At 36.3% G+C, this 19,073-nt stretch overlaps 2 protein-coding genes across 2 annotated transcripts in view; one reads left to right on the forward strand and one right to left on the reverse strand.

Moving 5' to 3' along the window:
- LOC150098865 (alpha-mannosidase 2-like) overlaps window positions 1-19,073 on the forward strand; it is a 300,659-nt gene that overhangs the window by 213,208 nt on the left and 68,378 nt on the right. Inside the window, exon 18 of the mRNA XM_090405066.1 lies at window positions 9,889-10,025. Within this exon, the coding sequence (XP_090261192.1) occupies window positions 9,889-10,025 (137 nt within the window). The remainder of the gene's footprint in view (window positions 1-9,888; window positions 10,026-19,073) is intronic.
- The window catches only part of LOC150098866 (serine beta-lactamase-like protein LACTB, mitochondrial), a 166,987-nt gene continuing 164,898 nt past the window's right edge, over window positions 16,985-19,073 (reverse strand). Inside the window, exon 9 of the transcript XR_016549497.1 lies at window positions 16,985-17,033. The gene's annotated coding sequence lies outside the window, so the exon portion shown is untranslated. The remainder of the gene's footprint in view (window positions 17,034-19,073) is intronic.

The following is a 19,073-nucleotide window of genomic DNA, read 5'->3' on the forward strand; positions in this document are numbered from 1 at the left end:
TGTGCCTGTGTTCCTTTTAACTGTAATAATGTAATCCTGTCAACTTGGCTGCATCTGAGACACAATCTAGTAAGCACATGTGCATGACTCATTCTTATGATTCATGTTTTGAATATAGTTACCAGTCTTTCTCCCTGATGTTCATGTTACACTGGATGAAATATATCAGCGTTTTTAAATAAAGTTCTATATTTTTTCTACAATGCATAAGCCATATAAGTATCTATAAATATGTGTAGTACACATGTCCCTTAAAACAAGTAATAAAACACATATTGTTCTCCTACAATCCTGCAGATCTCTGACTACATCATACAACAGAATGGCTTCCCTCCAAGGAAGTCATTCTGTACTACGAATTAACCGCATCTTTGGCACGTATAAGCCTGCCTGTAGAAACAATGAACCTGTGGAACGAATCCCAATTCTATATACATTGTGGACCTTTCTGAGGCATTTCTGTAATATGCTATGCACCTCCATTTCATTTACCTCAGTTCCCTTTTCCTCTCTTGTTACTGCAATATCATCCACCTGGATGATGTTCTCTTGCAAAGTGTTCACATGGTAATTCTACTATTTTGACTGATTCAATTACTTCTCTACCATCGGCATTCCTTAAAAATTTTGCTGCAAATGTGATGGTCATTCTGACCCAAAACTATTACTGCGACAAATAATTATCTTAGATAGATTTCATCAAAATCATCAAAAAAATTGACATTTCTACCATGAAGTACAAATGTCACCGTACTAGATTTGCTTATTCTGTTGTCTGTTTCCATATTTAATTTGCTATGTTCACTAAAGATTGTGTCTAAAAAGCTGAAATTACTTGTTCTTTAGGTTCTGCATTAAGAATACATTCAAAAATTCTCAGTGTTGGTTTTTTATTGTTGATTTTCTTACCAAATGTGTTGCATCTTTTATTCAGTTTAGTTAGAGGATCCTGGGTCCGCGCGGTTAGCCTAGTGGCTTTGCGCTTCGCAACCATATGCCTGGGGAAGGAGTGTCCTAGGTTCGATTCCCGTCGGAGACGTGAGGAGCTGAAGGATCTTCCTCAGCCATATCCAAGTTAGCCGGTCTTGGGCGCGGGCAGTAGGGTTTTTTCCGCCAGTTTATCTGGTGTTTTTCATCCCGCAAGCAGGCAAACCGGCCCCGTGAACACACAGGGATACAGCCAAGAATACCTTGAGGCATAGGAGTGACCATTCTATCCTCGTATTTCGGTTAAGAAATCCAAGCATGCTTGGAAGGTTGTGGGCCTTAAAGGCCTGTTAAAGCCATTGGGATAGATAGATAGAGGATCCTAGAGACTTAAAAATATTAGGAGCACATCTGCATAAAACAAATAGCGAAATGATATCTCTGATTCTGATATCAAATTTAATGCCACTTTCTTTCATAGTGTTGATATATATAGAAGATGAATAAGAGTGGAGATATGTATACCCTTGTCTTACAACTAATTTTACATTAAACCATCTTCTTCTACTTTCTTCAGTTCTAACTGCTGACTTACAACTTAGATATATAGACTAATCATTGTTCTACATAATTGTAGCATTGAAAAGCTTTTCTCATGCCACTTTGTCATGTTCTTTTTTCCAAATCTTCAAAACACGAGTAGGGAAATTCCATTCAGTGTTGTTTTCCTTTTAGATGAGAACTATGAGAGCTTGACTCCAATCATCTGGAAGTTGACCTTCTGAATATCATTCACTATAAAACTTTTGATACCAAAAGTTTTATAGTGAATGTATGTGTTCCCATATATTGGCATTTTTGGTCGATTATCTTCTACTCTCACTGCTTTTTACACATTACAGGTATTTGATTGCCTTTAGTATCTCAAGTATTGATGTTGTGATTTCATCATCATCAAATTCCTGCCATGTACCCTCAAGGGGTGTACAGGATATGATAGTACTACATGAAAAAAATTACATCATTATTAATTTCCTCCAAATCAGTCTGTTACTTGTCAAGACTCCAACGTTATCAGATCTTATATTTCTATCGTCTAAAGCACTTTGTACCATATCAATCCACCTATATCTTGGTCTTCCTCTGGGTCGTTTTCCTGCCAACCTGGCAGAGAACACTTGTTTTGCTAATCTTTCCTCTCCCATTCTGTTTAAGTGACCATACCACCTAAGATTAGCTCTGCTAACACATTCCTGGATGCTGACAATGTCAAGTTCTTTCCTAGTATCCTCGTTTTTAATATGATATTGCCATTGATGCCATCTGTACATGCCTATAATCTTTCTCAGGACTCTCATATCTGTGGTCTCTAGTCTTTGGTCAAGTGTTTTACTTCTGACCCAGCTCTCAGATCCATAAGTTAAAACTGGTTTGAACACTGTCTTGTACACAGCTAATTTAGTGTTCCGACTAATTTCTCTATATTCCATATGAATTTATTCAATTGACTTCCCACCATACCAGCTTTGCTGATTCTGTTGTCTATTTCTATATTTAATTTACCATCTTCAGTAAAAATCGTGCCTAAATAGCTGAAATCTTTTACTTGTTCCACAGGTTCTCCATTCACAACACAGTTGACATTTTCAATGATTCTGCCTATTTCATTGTCTTTGTCTTTTTATTGCTGACCTTCATACCATATCTATTACAACAGCTATTCAATTTAGTCAGAGAATCTTGCAGACTTGTAGCAGATTTATTTAGAAGTATAACATCATCCGCATAAAGCAAAGAGCTGACATTAACATCTCCAATTTTGATATCATGTTTAATACCACTTTCCTTCATAATGTGATCCATATAGATAATGAATAACAGAGGGGATAATGTACATCCTTGTCTCACACCAGATTTAACATTAAACCATCTTCCTGTATTTCCTTCAATTCTAACTGCTGACTTACAATTCAAATAAAGACTAAGTATTGCTTGATATAATGCCCCATTGACACCATATAACTGCAGCGTATTGAATAGCTTCTCTCTTGGCACCTTGTCATATGTCTTTTCCAGATCAACAAAACTTAAATACAGATCTTTGTTATATTCACATGCTTTCTCGATTATTTGTCGTAAAGTGAAGATCTCATTCTGACAGCCTCTATTTGGCCTGAATCCAGCTTGTTCTTCACCAAGCTTTTCTTCCACAATTCTTCTCAACCGTTTCTCAAGTATACTTGCATAGATCTTGCCAGGAACACTCAGTAGGGAAATACCTCTGTAATTCTCACATGCAGTTTTATTTCCCTTTTTATATATGGGTACTATGAGAGCTCGACTCCAATCATCGGGAATTTGTCCCTCTGTCCAGGCTTTCTGAACTATGCAGTGCAGCCACTGTAAGACTTTTATACCACCATACGTCAGCATTTCTGGTCGAATATCATCTACTCCTGCTGCCTTTCCACATTTCAAGCCTTGATGGCTTTTTCTACTTCAAGTATGGATATGTATTCCTGACTGCATGCCTGGTCAGTGTTTTTTACCACTGTGCTGTCATCACTGCTTGTTTCATTTAGCAGTTTTTCAAAGTAATTACTCCATACTTCAAGGATATCTTTTTCTCCCGTTTTCATGTCACCTTTATCATCTCTAATTCCTTTTACAGCACTCTTTCCTCCATTCTTAAGCTTCTTCAACAACCTCCAGAATATTTTGCCACCTTCTTGATATTTATTTTCTATATTCTTGCCAAAGTCCTCCCATGACTTTTGTTTAGCTAGTTTTACACACTGTTTAGCATTCTTGCATTTGTCTCTATATTCTCTAAGAGCACATGCTGACTTATTTGACAGGAACTTTTGGTATGCTTTCTTCTTTTCCTTCTGCCTCTTTAACTTCCTGTGTCCACCAGGGAGTTCTGATTTTTTTATCCTTACAGACAACCTCACCACATGCCTCTCTGGCAGAATCAATCAATGTTTTCTTCAGCGTTTGCCACTGAATCTCCAAGGTTTGATTCCTGTTCTCAAACTCTTCCATTTTTTCTTCAATAATCTTTGTGTATTTTAGTCTACAGCTCACATCTGAGAGCTGCTCAACTTTTATTCGCTTTAAAACTTTCTTACATGTTATTCTTTTCAATATGAAATTCAATTTTATCCTGCTCAAGACTAAATAGTGATCACTTCCAATTTCAAATCCTCTGTACACTCTGGTGTCCTGCACCAGGGAGAAAACATCACTATCAACGATAACATAGTCAATGAGACTTTTCTTATTCCTAGCCTCTTCTCTCCATGTGAATTTGTGCACATTTTTATGTTGGAACATGGTGTTAGTAATAACCAGTCCATGTCCTGAGCAGAAATCCAACAGATATTTGCCATTATTATTAGCTTTGCTCTTTACTCCAAATTTTCCCGAAATATTTTTGTATATATCTCACAATCATTTCCTACTCTGCTATTTAGATCCCCAACAAGGACCAACTTTTCCTTTTTCATTGTGTCAGTTGCTTTTTCTAAAGCCTCAAAAAATTACTCCACTTCTACCTTAGTAGAACCTTCTGTGGGACCATAGGCACAAATAAGTCTCAATGTCCAGTTCCCCATTCTCATATTTGCCCACATTACTCTACTTGAGACTGACTGCCATTCAAGAAGATTAGCCTCGTATTTTGTGTTGAATACTATGGCTACTCCTTCTTTTCCTTGATTGTCATTGCCTGAATATAACATTTTGTATTTATTGCTCAGAAAGATCTCACCAGTTTTTGTCTTTTTTGTTTCAGTCACCCCTATTATGTCGATCTGGTACTTATCTAATTCCTCAGCTAGCTCCATTTCTTTGCCATTCAGGTTTCTTATGTTGATAGTACCGATCTTTAACTCTGGTGATGTTGAGTTGGGGTTTATTTTCAGATTTGTTCCAGTAGCTGACTTTTCGCTGTTTGCCCTGGTTCCCTGGCAAAAACAACGGGGGCCTTGTTTAACCGGGCGACGCCCCAGCCGGCATGGAATTTTGTCATGTTGTACCATCATTCTATATTTTGGTTTAACCAGTAAGAATACAATTTGGTCCGCTAAATCCCAAATTGCCAGCCCATCCTCGTCCATTCAGTATCCAAGTAGATACCCAACAGGGTGCACCACGAGAAGGTGAGGATTGGACATAAGGTCAGAAGCCCTGGTCGGTTCTCCGCATTCCTTTAAAGGCTATGTGGAGGTCTCCTCTCAGTTATACAGCTTTGACCCTCTAGCACCCCGTTGTGATTTCATTCCATGTGAATACTTTTAAGTGGAATGAAATGCTTCTTGTCACTTCTTGTTTCATTTTGCAGTCTTTCAAAGTAATTATTCTAGACATCTAGAATATCTTAAATTTTTATATTACAGTAACTTTTTCTTTCGTTTTGAAGCTTCTTGAGTTTCCATTAGAATATTTTCCACCTTCATAATATTTGTCTTTTTTATTGTTGCCAAAGTCTTCCCATGACTTGATTAGCTAATATTTTACACATTATGCTTACCTATCTTACATTTTTCTCTTCTCTCTCTCAGGGCATCTTCTAATTGACTCAATTTGCTCTCTTCTTTTCTGCAACTGCATCTTTAACTTCTTGTGTCCACTTGGAGTTTGTGATTTTTCTTTCCTTGCAGTCAGCTTCACCACATGCCTATCTAGTTGAATCAGTCAGTGTTTTCAGTTTGCCAGTGAGACTCCAAGGTTTGATTCTTGTTTTCAAATGCTTTCATTTATTTTTGAATAACATCTGCAGAGTTGTCTACATTTCACCTTTAAAAGCTCACATTTATTTATTATTATTATTATTATTATGCAAAAGACTCATCATGGGAGGTCGTTTATAGGAAACAAAGTTTATCATACCACTCCTTGAACCCATTAACAGTTCCTGCTCTAACCACTCTCTCAGGCAATGCATTCCACGGTTCAACCACCCTTCATTCAAAGAAACCACTTCTCACCCTCTTGCTCACAGCCTCCTTTCGTAACTTCCAGGGATGGCCCCTTGTCATCACTCCTTCCCGCTGTTCGACCAAGCGAAAGAACTCCCCAATGTCAACCCTGTAACTGCCTCTCAAGAGTTTAAAAGTCTCAATCATATCACTTCTCGTTCTTCTATCCACCAAACTCTGCATTTCACGTTCCCTCAGTTGATCCTTGTAACTGACATTGTACAGTCCTGAAAGCATCTTTGTTATCTGCCTCTGTACTCTTTCTACAGTTAATTTATCCTCTTCAAATCTTGGGGACCAAACCCTAGAACAATAGTCTAAGTGTAGTCTGATCAGGGTCTTATACAACGGAATGATAACTCTTTTATCTCTGCAGGTCAGTATTGCAGAGTCCTTCTCAGTATTTCAGCAATTCTCTGGGTTACTTTCACCACTTTGCAATGTGCTCCCTGAATTTCAGTTTTCTATCAATCACCCCCCCCCCCCCCCAGATCTCTTGTCTCCCCTACTTCCTCCAGTATAGCTCCTCCAATAGAGTATGCAGTGGTCCACCGATGTTTCCCAAACCTCGAGACCTTACATTTTGTTGCATTAAACCGACACCCCCATTCATTTGCTCATCTGAAGTTTATTCAAATCCTCTTGCAGGGCTGCCACATCTGCACTATTACTGATAACCCTTCCCAGCTTCACATTATCTGCAAACAACTGAATATGCCCTTGCAATCCATTGACAGTTATTGATATAAAGGTTGAACAATACAGGTCCCAGCACTGAGCCCTGTGGAACATCAACTGTAACCTTCTGCCTCCTTGATATTTCCCCACCATACACAACTCTCTGATACCTATCAGAGAGCCAATTCTGAATCCAGTTGACTAATCCAACATCTAAACCCATGTGCTGCGATTTAAATATCAGCTTATCATTTGGCACCATGTCAAACATCTTTGTAAAATCTAAAAAAATGGCAGTATATGCCTTTCCCTCATCAACTGCTCTTGTCATTTGATTATAATACTAAAGCAAGAACACCCCTTAACAAATCCATGTTGATTCTCACAAATAACATTATACTCATCTGTCCAACACTGTATATAGTCCCTCACTAATTTCTCCAAGACCTTTACAACTACTGATGACACAAACAGGCCTATAATTAGACACTTGTGCAGCAGCACTATCTTACTTTCCTTCCATTCCTTGGGTACCTTTCCCACAGCCAGACTTTTATTGAAGAGCCAGGTCAATGGAGCTGTCAGTTCTTTAGCACATTCTCTCAAAACCTGTGGTGAAATCCCATTTAGTCCCACAGTTTTACTGTTATCGAGAGTACTCAGTATTTGGAACACTCTCCTCTTGCACCTCTAAATACTGAACCTGCCCTCCCTCTAGTATTAAAACCTTCTTCTCCAGGATGAAATACTCCAATAAAGTGCTCATTGAACAACTCCACTTTGCCCTCTGCATCAGTCACTCTATTCCCATTTTTATCTCGCAATGTAACTCTTCCACAATCATTTCTCCTCCTCTGGCCACATAGCTAAAAAAATTCCCTAGGATTTTCTTTGGATCTTAGTGCCAATTTCTTCTCATATTCCAGTTTAGCCTTCCTCACCATACTGGTCACTCTCTTGCCGTGTGTCTTGCATTCTTCGCGTATCTGCCCTTCACCTCTCTCATTATATCTCTTCCATAATCTCTTTTTCAACTGCAGTTCCTGTTTGATATTGTTTGTCATCCACTTTACACCAAATTGTGTCTTCTTCTTCACTCGTGGAATACAGCTTACTATTGCTGCTAACAAATACACTTTCACAATATCCCAAGTACTAATGATATCCTGGCCTTCCAATTCTGCCCTCCATGGAACAACTACCCCTAGGTGATACCTAAGACTACTATAATCACCTGCCTTATAATTCCACATACGTTCCCTTTTCTTCAATACACCTGCATGTCTATTCATCTTCCAAGTCAAAACCACATGGTCACTCTCTCCAATTGGTGGGAGAGATGTTATCTCACTTATTATCAGCATTTCTGATGCTATGACCAAATTCAAAACTCTCGAATCGCTTGTTCCCTCTATTACATGTTGCCTAAAGCATTTGTCTCTCAAGAATTCTAGAAATTCCATCCCCTTATTACTACATGCATTTTCCTCTTCCCAGCTTATACTGTTATAGTTAAAATCTCCTATAACAATCATTCTTCTTGCACTTGCCAAGCTCAACTGCCTGAACATCTCCTGATCCCCACCCTCTGTGCACCTTGGTTTATAGCAACACCCCACTAAATATCCTATCTTGGCCACTTCTACCTCACACCATATGCTTTCAAAACCATTAGTGTCACTGCCTTCCAAAGCCACCACTCTTAGAGGACATAAGTCATCACTTATCATAAGCAGTACTCCACCACCACATTTTCTTTTCCTATCCTGCCGAAAAATGCTGTACCCTGCCACTTCAATTCCTGTTATTATATCATCCTCCATCAACCACATCTCAGAGATCCCAATAATCTTTGGCCAGGCTGATGCTATCAGCACCACCAATTCATCTCCTTTATTTCGGATACTCCTGGCATTAGTATAAAGCATTCAAGAAATTTTCTCTTTCACTTCTTTACCTCTGAATAACTGTTAACTCTGTACAAATGCATCCATTGGATGTTCTCATATTTAGGATAGTGCATCTTAGGAATCCTGAGAATCCTTGACTTAGTACAGAAAAGAAGAGTCGTGATTAATGGCCCAGTCCATTCTCTTTTGTACAGATGTTCAGTTGCTGCTGACATTTTATGCACATTGTCATGTGCATAAAATGTCAGCAGCAACTGAACCAAATCAAATACAGAAACCACTCATTGCCTGATTATATTTCAACCCCAAACTCTACAAGGAATTTTTCTTCCTCTTAATTCATTCACATTACTATGATTTACTATTCTTCCCTTTATTCTTCTTTGGAACAGTCTCCTGTCTTACCTATTTTCTGAATGGTATAATCTGTAGGTCTTCAAATTGAATATTAACAACTGTCTACTTTCCCTTCACCTTTCTGTTCATCCATGATACTGATGTGCTTTAGGTTGAACAACTTGTATGTAGGATTTTGTATGTGTGTTCCTCTCAATCGAATGGTTGTAGAATAGCAGTGCTACATTGCTAGGAAATTATTATTATAGAACAAGGTGGTTTCCCATCACCTTCCTTATCCAGTCGTACACTATGTCTGTAGACATGTATATTCAAGGCTGATTTACCTGTTTTGAGGGATGAAAAACTCAAGTTTCACATGGAAGTGGAGAGAAAAAACTCTCCACTTCCATGTGAAACCTACTAAATCACCTTTGATTGAAAAGCTCAGGTGAAGGTTCCTCGCATCATGGGATTTGAATCCAGATCTTTTCAACCAAAGGGCTCATCAAAACCCAGTGAGCTAAGGAGGCTCTTATGTGAGATTATCAAAAAAACAAAGGAAAGACTCGAATTAATTGTGCAAAGTGACTGTTAGCCTTACTCAGCTTGCTAATTTAACTTGCTTGAAAAAGATTTTGAAAATTTTTGCCATCATAGATGGAATTTAAATCCATCTCCTTGCAGCAAGAGATACATGACAAAACCATTGTGACAGTTTATTGTCACAAGGGTCTGGTAATATTTACTAATATCATAATATCAACAAAAAAAGAAAAAGGCCTCTGTTACCTCTCTCTATATATATTTAACATTTTACTTTAGAAAACATTGAATCTGTTAGTATTAAAACATGTAACATTCAACTCATAATGAATATGCAAAGTTTTACCACTTGCGACAAGATCCAAAACAATGTCTTGGATACTCTTTTAACTAATTTAGACATTAGTAAATAAAACTTCTTGAAATATCAGGATTTATTTGTGAAGTAGTTGTTGTATTGCTGCTTAATTAGCCACATAAAATAACATAATCTGCATTTCTGGTTTTAGGTTTGGATGGTGCAGGGATTGAAATTTATAATGTTGTGGATTGGAGTCGTGAAAATAACAAGGAGCTGATCATGAGGTTTTATACTAATATTACCAACTTCAATAAGGACTTTTTTACAGACATCAATGGATTTCAGGTAACAAAACAGCAAAAAATTTAGTATATTATTTGGGAAAAAGCTGTTATAAATGTACACCATTAGACAAATAACATTCTTGTTTTCATCCATATCACAATTTTCATTGTAAATTGTAAATATATATTATTTGATCCTATATCAGAAACCATCTTCTCTAAGTTTTAAACTGAACAATAACACTCTGTTTAAATTAAACAATAAAAGGCATGCATTCAACTACATTATCTTGAGGACAACCATAATAGTCTGTAGTAATTGTGAAAAATAAATAAAAATTTATATCATATTTGATAAATTGATGTATATTTTTTAATGTGAATCCCACCACCACCACCACAAGGTTGGTTGTTAATTTTATTTTACTTTTTATTTTATTTTTTCCTAACTTCGCACTGAAACAGTGCTACTTACTACGGTCCCATATGTAGAACCAGAATATGCCTGGTCTTCAGCAATGTCCTGTGCTATTCAACTCTAGATCTGGCGATTCGAGAAGTCATTCTTTGGTAAGTCCTCCATGCCACCATTTTGTCCTGCAAGGCATGCAAAGAGAGTATCTTGAAATCAGCCTGAGAGAATCCAAAGCTTAGTAAGTTCATATAACTCTGCTGACACCATACACCTTTAAAAGATACAGTTGTCGAGGTAAATTTTGGCATGACGTGGTATTCTTCCTGAAGTAGCCATACCAAGTCTTGATTTTTAGCATAGTAGGTAGCTTTCTCATGATGGAGGATAATGAGTGGTCACCCAGCACCCACAACTTGTACATCAATAATGACTAACTCATCTCTTCTCTTTGCTACAAGGTCAGGCTTCCTTAATCCATTATTAGTCCTATAGTGGTGTTCTACTGTTATCCAACCTATTCTTCTCTATATCCTTTACTATTGCATTTCTTCTGACATGTACTCCATATATGTAATAATAACCTTCAGTAACATGACCAGTTTCTATACTCTGATACTTGTTCTGTAGTTCTTATCATCACTTCTTCCTTAAGTTGGAAGAGCATTGAATCTCCTAATTAAATCTATATATTCAAAACCAAGTAGAAAGTGAGTTCCATCCTTAATTCATCGATACTGAGAGGGAGCATGCTTAGATTCTTGTAATGCAGCTTCATTGACTGAGTGGTGCAACATTAAGCCCATCTCCTTTTGTTCTGCTGAGGCAGTCATAATTGGTGTCCTTCCATCAAGTACCCATCCAGAAGTACATCTGTAATCATCCTTAAGGTCTAGGCACTAACCATTGCAACAAGGGAATCCCAAGACCTCTGTGGTTTACATTGGCATGGAAAAATGCCAGTGGCGCATTGTAAGATGTACCATGAACAGACCGCTGAGCAAACTGCTGTATCAATCCAGAACAGTACTGAGAGAGAGAGAGAGACTTCACCTAAGATTAACCTATGGTAGAATCTAGGAAGAAGGAAATAATTTAGAATGAAGAGCCTCTATTGAGATTTAAGTGGAGCTTTATGGAGATAAGAGAGAAAAGATCCTAGAGTGGATGGGAAAGAGGAGCAACCTGTCAGAAAGAGAGAACATCAAAGTATCTCCTCTCCTCCAGAACCTCTAGCACATCAGTACTAGTACCTGGGCTGAAAGTTACATAATCCTATAGAGACTGCATGTGATACTTTTTCAGTCCACTTTAAGCCTCTAATAAGCAGGGCAATGATCTTATATCAAGTGATGAAATTCATCCACCACTGAAACACATTCACAAACATCTCTGCCTACAATGGTACCATTCAAACCCATAGCCTATTAGTTGGAGAATCGATACACAATTCACTCCACTAAACAATTCAGCAAATTTGCATTTATTGCTTTTATGTAACTTCTTCTGGCATACTCTGTGACTAGTTTGGATTTCATGACCTGCAAGACCAACTTCTCTGATTAATGAAAACATGCAATTTTTTGTTGTTATATGATATTCTTATTGTGTTTGCAAAATAAGAACAGTTACACAGCAAGAGATTTGGTAGACCCTTTAGCATCAGGCAGTCCATTTTTTTTTTTTTTTTCCAGAGAAATTTTATCTTGGAATAGGCTGTTAATTATGTTTAAAGAATCCTTGTTCCTTTCACATAAGACTCGTCATGTGAAAGGAACAAGTAGCAAAAATGTCATTGAAAAAAAAAAATGACAAAAAACTGATGTGAGGATTTGATATCATTTAAAAGTTATTGTTCAAAATGTTCCATGGGAGAAGGGGATGCAATGTAAGTATGATTCATGAATTTGTGGGAGAACCTTCTTTTGGTTTTCATTGACTTCTACACCAACCAAATATCAGTGATTCCAAACATGAAAGGTTGTTTAATCTTACTTATTAAGACTATATTTGAAAGCCTGCAGACTAATGAAATGAATGAAGTAGAAATAAATTGTGCAAGTTTGTAGTTGAACTGTCACTGTATAATAAATGTAGAAAGTGGAAAAATCCCTGATGCAAAATCTAATGAATGGTGACTATAGAGAAAGGATGCAGCAACAGCAAAAAACTCAGAAATCTGTAAAAAGGAATGGAGTGAATCAATACAGATGTGTTATTATTAGTATGATTATCTTCTTATACTTTGAGCCAAGAATTTTTGGGGAGCTTTTAGCAGCATTACTCCAGATATGAGAATATACCTTGGATTTTGTGATTTGTAAAGAATTAACAGTTGCTTTCTAAAAATATTGGATAGAGCAAAAGATTGAAAACCTAGTTGTATGCTGAGGAGGGTACTTTTGATATGTTTTTAACAAGAAAGACTGGAGATTAAAGTTATTCTATTAAGAGAGATTGTATTGTCTAGAAATGTGAATGTTATCAAAAGCCTGACTGGGAGCAAAGAATATTGTTAGGGATTTTGTAAGCAATTAGATTAGGATTTTTACATTAAAATTTATATGATTAACCGATTGCTGCTGAAACTTGAAAATCAGTATGAAAATTCTAGTAATGCAGAGTTTGTTAAATAAAAAAGAGATAATGTTCTGTCATCAGCAAACCTAAGAATTAGATTTCCAGTTAATTGGAGGTGCTAGCTGATATACAGAAACGAGAATAGGAGAAAAAAAAAAGTTATGTAATATCTCAGAATTAGTTGCAAATTGTGATGATAAACATATGTTCATTGTTGCATGCAACTCACAACCACAGAGGAACCAGACAACCTAGTTACAGAAGTCTGACCATAAGACCTCTTTGCTAACCTCATTTAAATTCTTTAAGGATATCAAGGGCAATCACTTGATTCTCCAAACTTTCCCATCTTGTTCAAAGATGGGACATAAGCAAGATTGGCTATCCATTGACAGCATTGGAATCTATGCATGATCATTTAGTTAATATTTCTAGCTAGTGTAGCAGTTGAATTAATGGATTTTTCCATCACATTAGATAGAATTGAAGCAAGAAAGATTGAACAGTAATTTGATGTAAAGATTTGTTGCTGTTCCTAAAAATATGAGCCTGCTATTTGGACATGATGCAAGTTTCTTGTTTTTGTCAACCCAAACTAGTTGGCCTTGAGTTGCATTTTTGTATATATGTTCTTTGTACATCATGTCTAATGTCACCATCAGAAACCAGTAAATGGAACAATGGAACTGTATCAAGTTTTGTATAAAGAGCTAGGGAAAATTCCCACTCGAAGCACATAAAATGTTAACAGCTTACAGAGATGAGACTGTCCTGAGCACAAACATTTCAATAGATTAAGCATTTTAAAGAGGGCACTGAGGTGGAGATTTCAGCAAAAGCAAGTTTCAATATAAAATATCTGGATATTACATGTTTCCTTATTTTGCTACTTATTAAAAATTACTATTTTTAACTTCTGTAATGTAATGCAAACAGGATGGTCTGATATTTTCTTAGTTAACTTGGTTGTTAAAATCAGGTCAAGTTGGTACTTGAAAGAATGAAAAGTATTTACGAAAACTTAACATGTGAAATTAGCTAACATTCCATACTTAAATTTTGTTATTTTCAAAAGTCTTTATCTTTCATTATAATAAATTTAGTCTAATCCTTTATCCAAATGTAAGCAAACAAAGTTTGTGCCTGAAGTATCTTCAGGACTGAGGCAACTTGTGGTAAAGGTGAACCAAGCTCTCATCACTCGTTGTCTTAGTATCTCCCATAATGCAAAGCACATCTCCTTGCAGACATGTATAATGCTATGCATTAAGGGAAGGGCCACTAGCCAGACCCACAGGTAGTGATACCAAGGTGGAAGCAATGGAGAAGTCATATTTACCTATACCAGCATTTCCCAAACTTTTCCTACAACGGAACACTTCACAAATCCTGAAATTTTCACGGAACACCTTGGTTATTTTGTAATGTATTAATTAATAATTAATTGTTAATTTAGCTGATTTTAATATTAATTAATAATTGATTAAACATAAGCATCATTAAATTAATTTGTACTGATTTTCCTTGACATATCCCATTCTGATCAACAAAAATGTATAATATTATAAGTACTTACAAGTGAATGCAGACTTTTTCTCCTGTGTGTTGGTAATTTTCCCCTCCTTTTGTACATCCTGGAGATCGCTTTGTAGGCTGGTGGTGGATGACTCACTATCTGTTGCATCACAAACACCTTCAATAAGAGATTTCTTAATACCAAAATTAAACAAAGTCTTTTGTCTCTTATTCATATTAAAAGTTAAATCTGCAGGCCTATTACTTTTAAAAAATCATGGCACTATGGTTTCGAAACTTTCATCCTAGAATAGGAACTTGTGAAGAAAGTATTCAGCATTACTAGATTTGAGAACCGGATACAGACTACCTTGATCTTCAATTTTAGTGGAAAAATTTTCTTTATACTTCGCTGCTGATTGGTCATTAACATTTGCAACACAGATGTTATTTCTTTCGGTTTTGAGAACAGAGAATACGCCACCCATTGTTGTAATCAGCTTGCAGGCAATTTTTATGATTGGTCATAAACAGTGGTATTCTCTTTCCCGATTGTTGAAGGATTTCAATGTGATAATTCATGAATATTTCCATGTTTAAAAATATGCCGCTTGGTCACTGACATTTGCTACACAGATGTTATTTCTTTCAGTTTTGAGAATAGAGGATCCTGCATTCTGCAAGTGTGCAAGAGACAGCAGAGACCTTAAACAATACCCATTGACACAATTTATGCTAATGATACTATGAAGAAAAGTTTTTTTCAATTGTTACCAATCCAGAAAGAGGAAACAGTGGCTAATAGAATATTCTGATAGATTTCGTAGTAGAGGTAAGGTGTAGAGACAGTTGAAGATGTCCTCCCGCGATGAGTCTTCGGACTCCTTGGAGGTATCAGGAATAATAATAATAATTTCTGCTCAGGACATCAACCACTCATTACCAACACCATACTATATATAAGATAAAACTGTATAATTCTCACAGGAAGAACACAGAAAGCAAGAAAAGTAATATTGTATTATTGTTGCTAGTAATGTCTTCAGAGTGGCATAAGATACAAGAATGTACGGGGCATTTAAATAAAAATGAAGCAACCACTTAGCAGGATAAAATAGAGTATTTCACTGAAAAGTAACGTGTGCTAAAGTTCTGAAAATAATCAGTTTAACAACAGTCAGATGTTAACTGCAGACTCAAATATACAAATATTATTGGGAAACAAGTGAAGTCGTTTTGAAAACAACAACCAAACCTTACAGAATGAGTAGCAAAATGTGAAGAATATATTGAATGATTCAGCCAGGGAAGCATGTAATGAACTTGTGTGGAAAGAAATAAAATTAAGAAATCCATGGTGGACATAGCTAATTAAACGATTAGTCTGTGAAAAGAAGAAATTACATAACAAGTTTGTATCTAGTAAATCATCATGTACTCTTAGAAAATACAGAGAATGAAGCAGGAAAGCCGAGTTTTACGAGTTATATGTAAAAGTCTAAACAGAATTCATGGGACAATTTTGGAAAGAACATACAAGAGAAATATCCTGAAGGAGGTAAAATGTTTTGGATGCTAATAACGAATTTCAGAAATGAAGGAAAGAGTACCATATGTTACGTTGTGGTTTTTCTTTAAATCTATGTTGCTATTATCCCCTCTTGTGCCAACTAAGAATGAGATCTCCAGTCTATCTCTCTGGGGCCGTCTCCTTTTCGAACTCTGACAAATTTGTTTGTTCCAGCTGCGGCAGTCAGAGTCCTAGGACAGAAGAATTCTTGCTCAAAGAAACTTTCCCAGAGTTCTAACAGCTACCTAAATTCATTAAATATATATAGTGTCTGTAGAGATCTCAGTTTGCAGTCATAGCCCTATCCTTTCTAATTATTCTATACCTTCCCCTTATGCATAGGTTCAAACTTTTATGAGTGGTAAATTAGTCTCATGCTCAAGCAAAACTCAGGCTTACATAGTAAAACATGTTTATGAAAGATCTAATAAGTTTACAATTAGGTTTAAACATATCAAAAGCTTATCACAATACCTATACTAAATCAACTGACAATCATAAATGAACACTCTAGTTAATGAACATATAACTCATATCCTCTGGTCAATTAAAACACGCTTAGCATGGAAAAATATACATTTACAATTTTAACTTCAAATGCTAACACAGACCCCACCACATTTATTAGGTCTCACACAAGAACTTAAGTCCTCTGATTACCAGTCCAGTGGAGCTAACAAGTTACAATGCATATAAGTCATTCAAAAAGTTCTCTAGACAATTGTCCATTTTTCTTCCAACTAGAAATTGATTCACCCCTTTCCTTTAATGCTAATTGTTAATAAAATAAGAAAATTCTGTACATTACCATTGCCGCATGAGGTTACTGTGTCCCCTTTGTCCGTCCTTTACTGTTAGATACTTTACTGCTTCAGTGGATTGCGTCCTCGTGGAGGTCACTCCGCTCATCACGTACAACCAATTTCTGTACTTTGATGGGCAATGCTTGTCTGACTGCCTGTCTCCCTGGAGGACTTACCAGTCCAGTGGAGCTAACAAGTTACAATGCATATAAGTCATTCAAAAAGTTCTCTAGGCAATTGTCCATTTTTCTTCCAACTAGAAATCAATTCACCCTTTTCCTCTAATGCTAATTGTTAATAAAATAAGAAAATTCTGTACATTACCACTGCCACATGAGGTTACCGTGTCCCCTTTGTCCGTCCTTTACTGTCAGATACTTTACTGCTTCAGTGGGGTCACTCCGCTCGTCACGTACAACCATTTTCTGTACTCTGCTGGGCAACGCTCATCTCACTGATCACTATCGTCTGACTGCCAGTCTCCCTGGAGGAACTTCCGGTTGTCTCATTCCAGTAGCACTTTTACCGACGGCCCAAGTCGGTGGATGCTGTCATCTCACATACAGCTCGCCCGATACTCGGCAGTCAGCAATGGGGAGAAACTTGCCATCCAATGCCGTAGAATTCCCTTCCGCTGGTCAGCATCGTGGGTCCAAATGAAAACAGGAACACAAAAAATGGGGGTTGAAACCCACGCAAACCCGCATTTATTATTTCTTGTTGCACCCTCTTTTCGTTGCAGAAGTTTTCCCATGCCACTGTATTGGTCCTTAAGTTGTTTAGTCACAACTGTTCTCCTCAAGAGCGCTCTTTTCAGGGAATGCGAGTTCAATTCACTTTCCATGAATGCCTTCGCTTCAGGTATTACGCTTATCATGGGTAACACACAGAACCTTTGGACTTTTTTTTTTTTACATTGACATACATTTTGCATAGAGTATTTTTCTTACTAGTGTTTTCAAACAACAATTTTTCTATCTAGAGAGAAATTCCTCTTATTTTTGTACTTCATTTTAAGGTAATTCAATTATGTTTCTCTATTAACAATTGGTTTCTTTACTAATACAAGTATTTCTTGGTTATTATTGTATTCTTGTTAAATCTCGAACGAATGATCCTTTTGATGAAAGGTCCTTATTCAAGATCTAACGCATAAAAGGAATTACATACAGATCATAAAAATAATATAAAAATTTCTTTAGGAATTCTGGAATCTGAAAAAATTATTAAATGTAGCAACAAAGAACAGAACTGCAGTAATGAATATACAAGAGTAATGTGATAATAAATACATAAATATTTAAGGATGAAAAGCCACTAGAAACTTGAAATATGGAAAGGCAGCTAGAGTAGATAATATTCAACATGAAATGCTAAAATTAAGTTTTGCAGTAGCTTCAATGCATATTCCAGAAGACCCAGTCAGAAGTTTAAATCCCAGATGACTGGATAAACTGTCATCATGCCAATTTATAAAAAAAAAAAAAAAAAAAAAAAAAAAAAAAGGGAAATAAACTAAACTGAGAATTACAGAGGAATTGCCTTGCTGAGTATTCTCTTTATGAAAATTTATGCAAGCATACTTGATAAAAAGTTAAGTAAAATTATTGAAGGAGAAAAACCATGTGAAAAAAAATCAGACTTTTCTGAGCTTCTGAGCTCATCTCACCCACTTTCTATTGATTAAAATATGATCATTTTGTGATCTCGTTCTGTTTGGATGTTTCCAGGTCTGCATGGGAATTTCCTCTCTAGATGGACAAGATTATGAGTGTTGCATAATTCAGCTAGAAGATATTCATTTTCATTTGTTGTATTGTTTCCATCAAGGTATTAAACTTTCTCCTACTGTGAACTTAAACACTCCTTTTTGCCGATGACCAAATAATAATTACAAATTTTGAAGATAATTACAGAAAGGTGTTTTAAATTTAAATGAAATAGCCAAAGATTATGGTATGATAAAATCAACAGAAAAATCAAAAACGATGGCCTTTAAAGGACAAGATCCAGTAAGAACCAAAATAGTAATAGATGAGATTTTAGAACAGATGAATTCGTTTAACTGCATAAGACGTATGATTACATATGAAAAACATATAAACCTAAAAATTGCAAAATATTTAAAAAAAAAACAGGTGTAATTAACTCTATATTTAAACCAAACCTAGTACAAAAACAAACCAGACTAAAAGTACACAATACATTAGCCCTACCAGTCCTATTGTA

The sequence above is a fragment of the Typopeltis vanoorti genome, chromosome 15 (assembly GCF_054136105.1).
Source record: "Typopeltis vanoorti isolate ZY-2024b chromosome 15, IOZ_Tvanoo_1.0, whole genome shotgun sequence".
Taxonomy (NCBI): domain Eukaryota; kingdom Metazoa; phylum Arthropoda; class Arachnida; order Uropygi; family Thelyphonidae; genus Typopeltis; species Typopeltis vanoorti.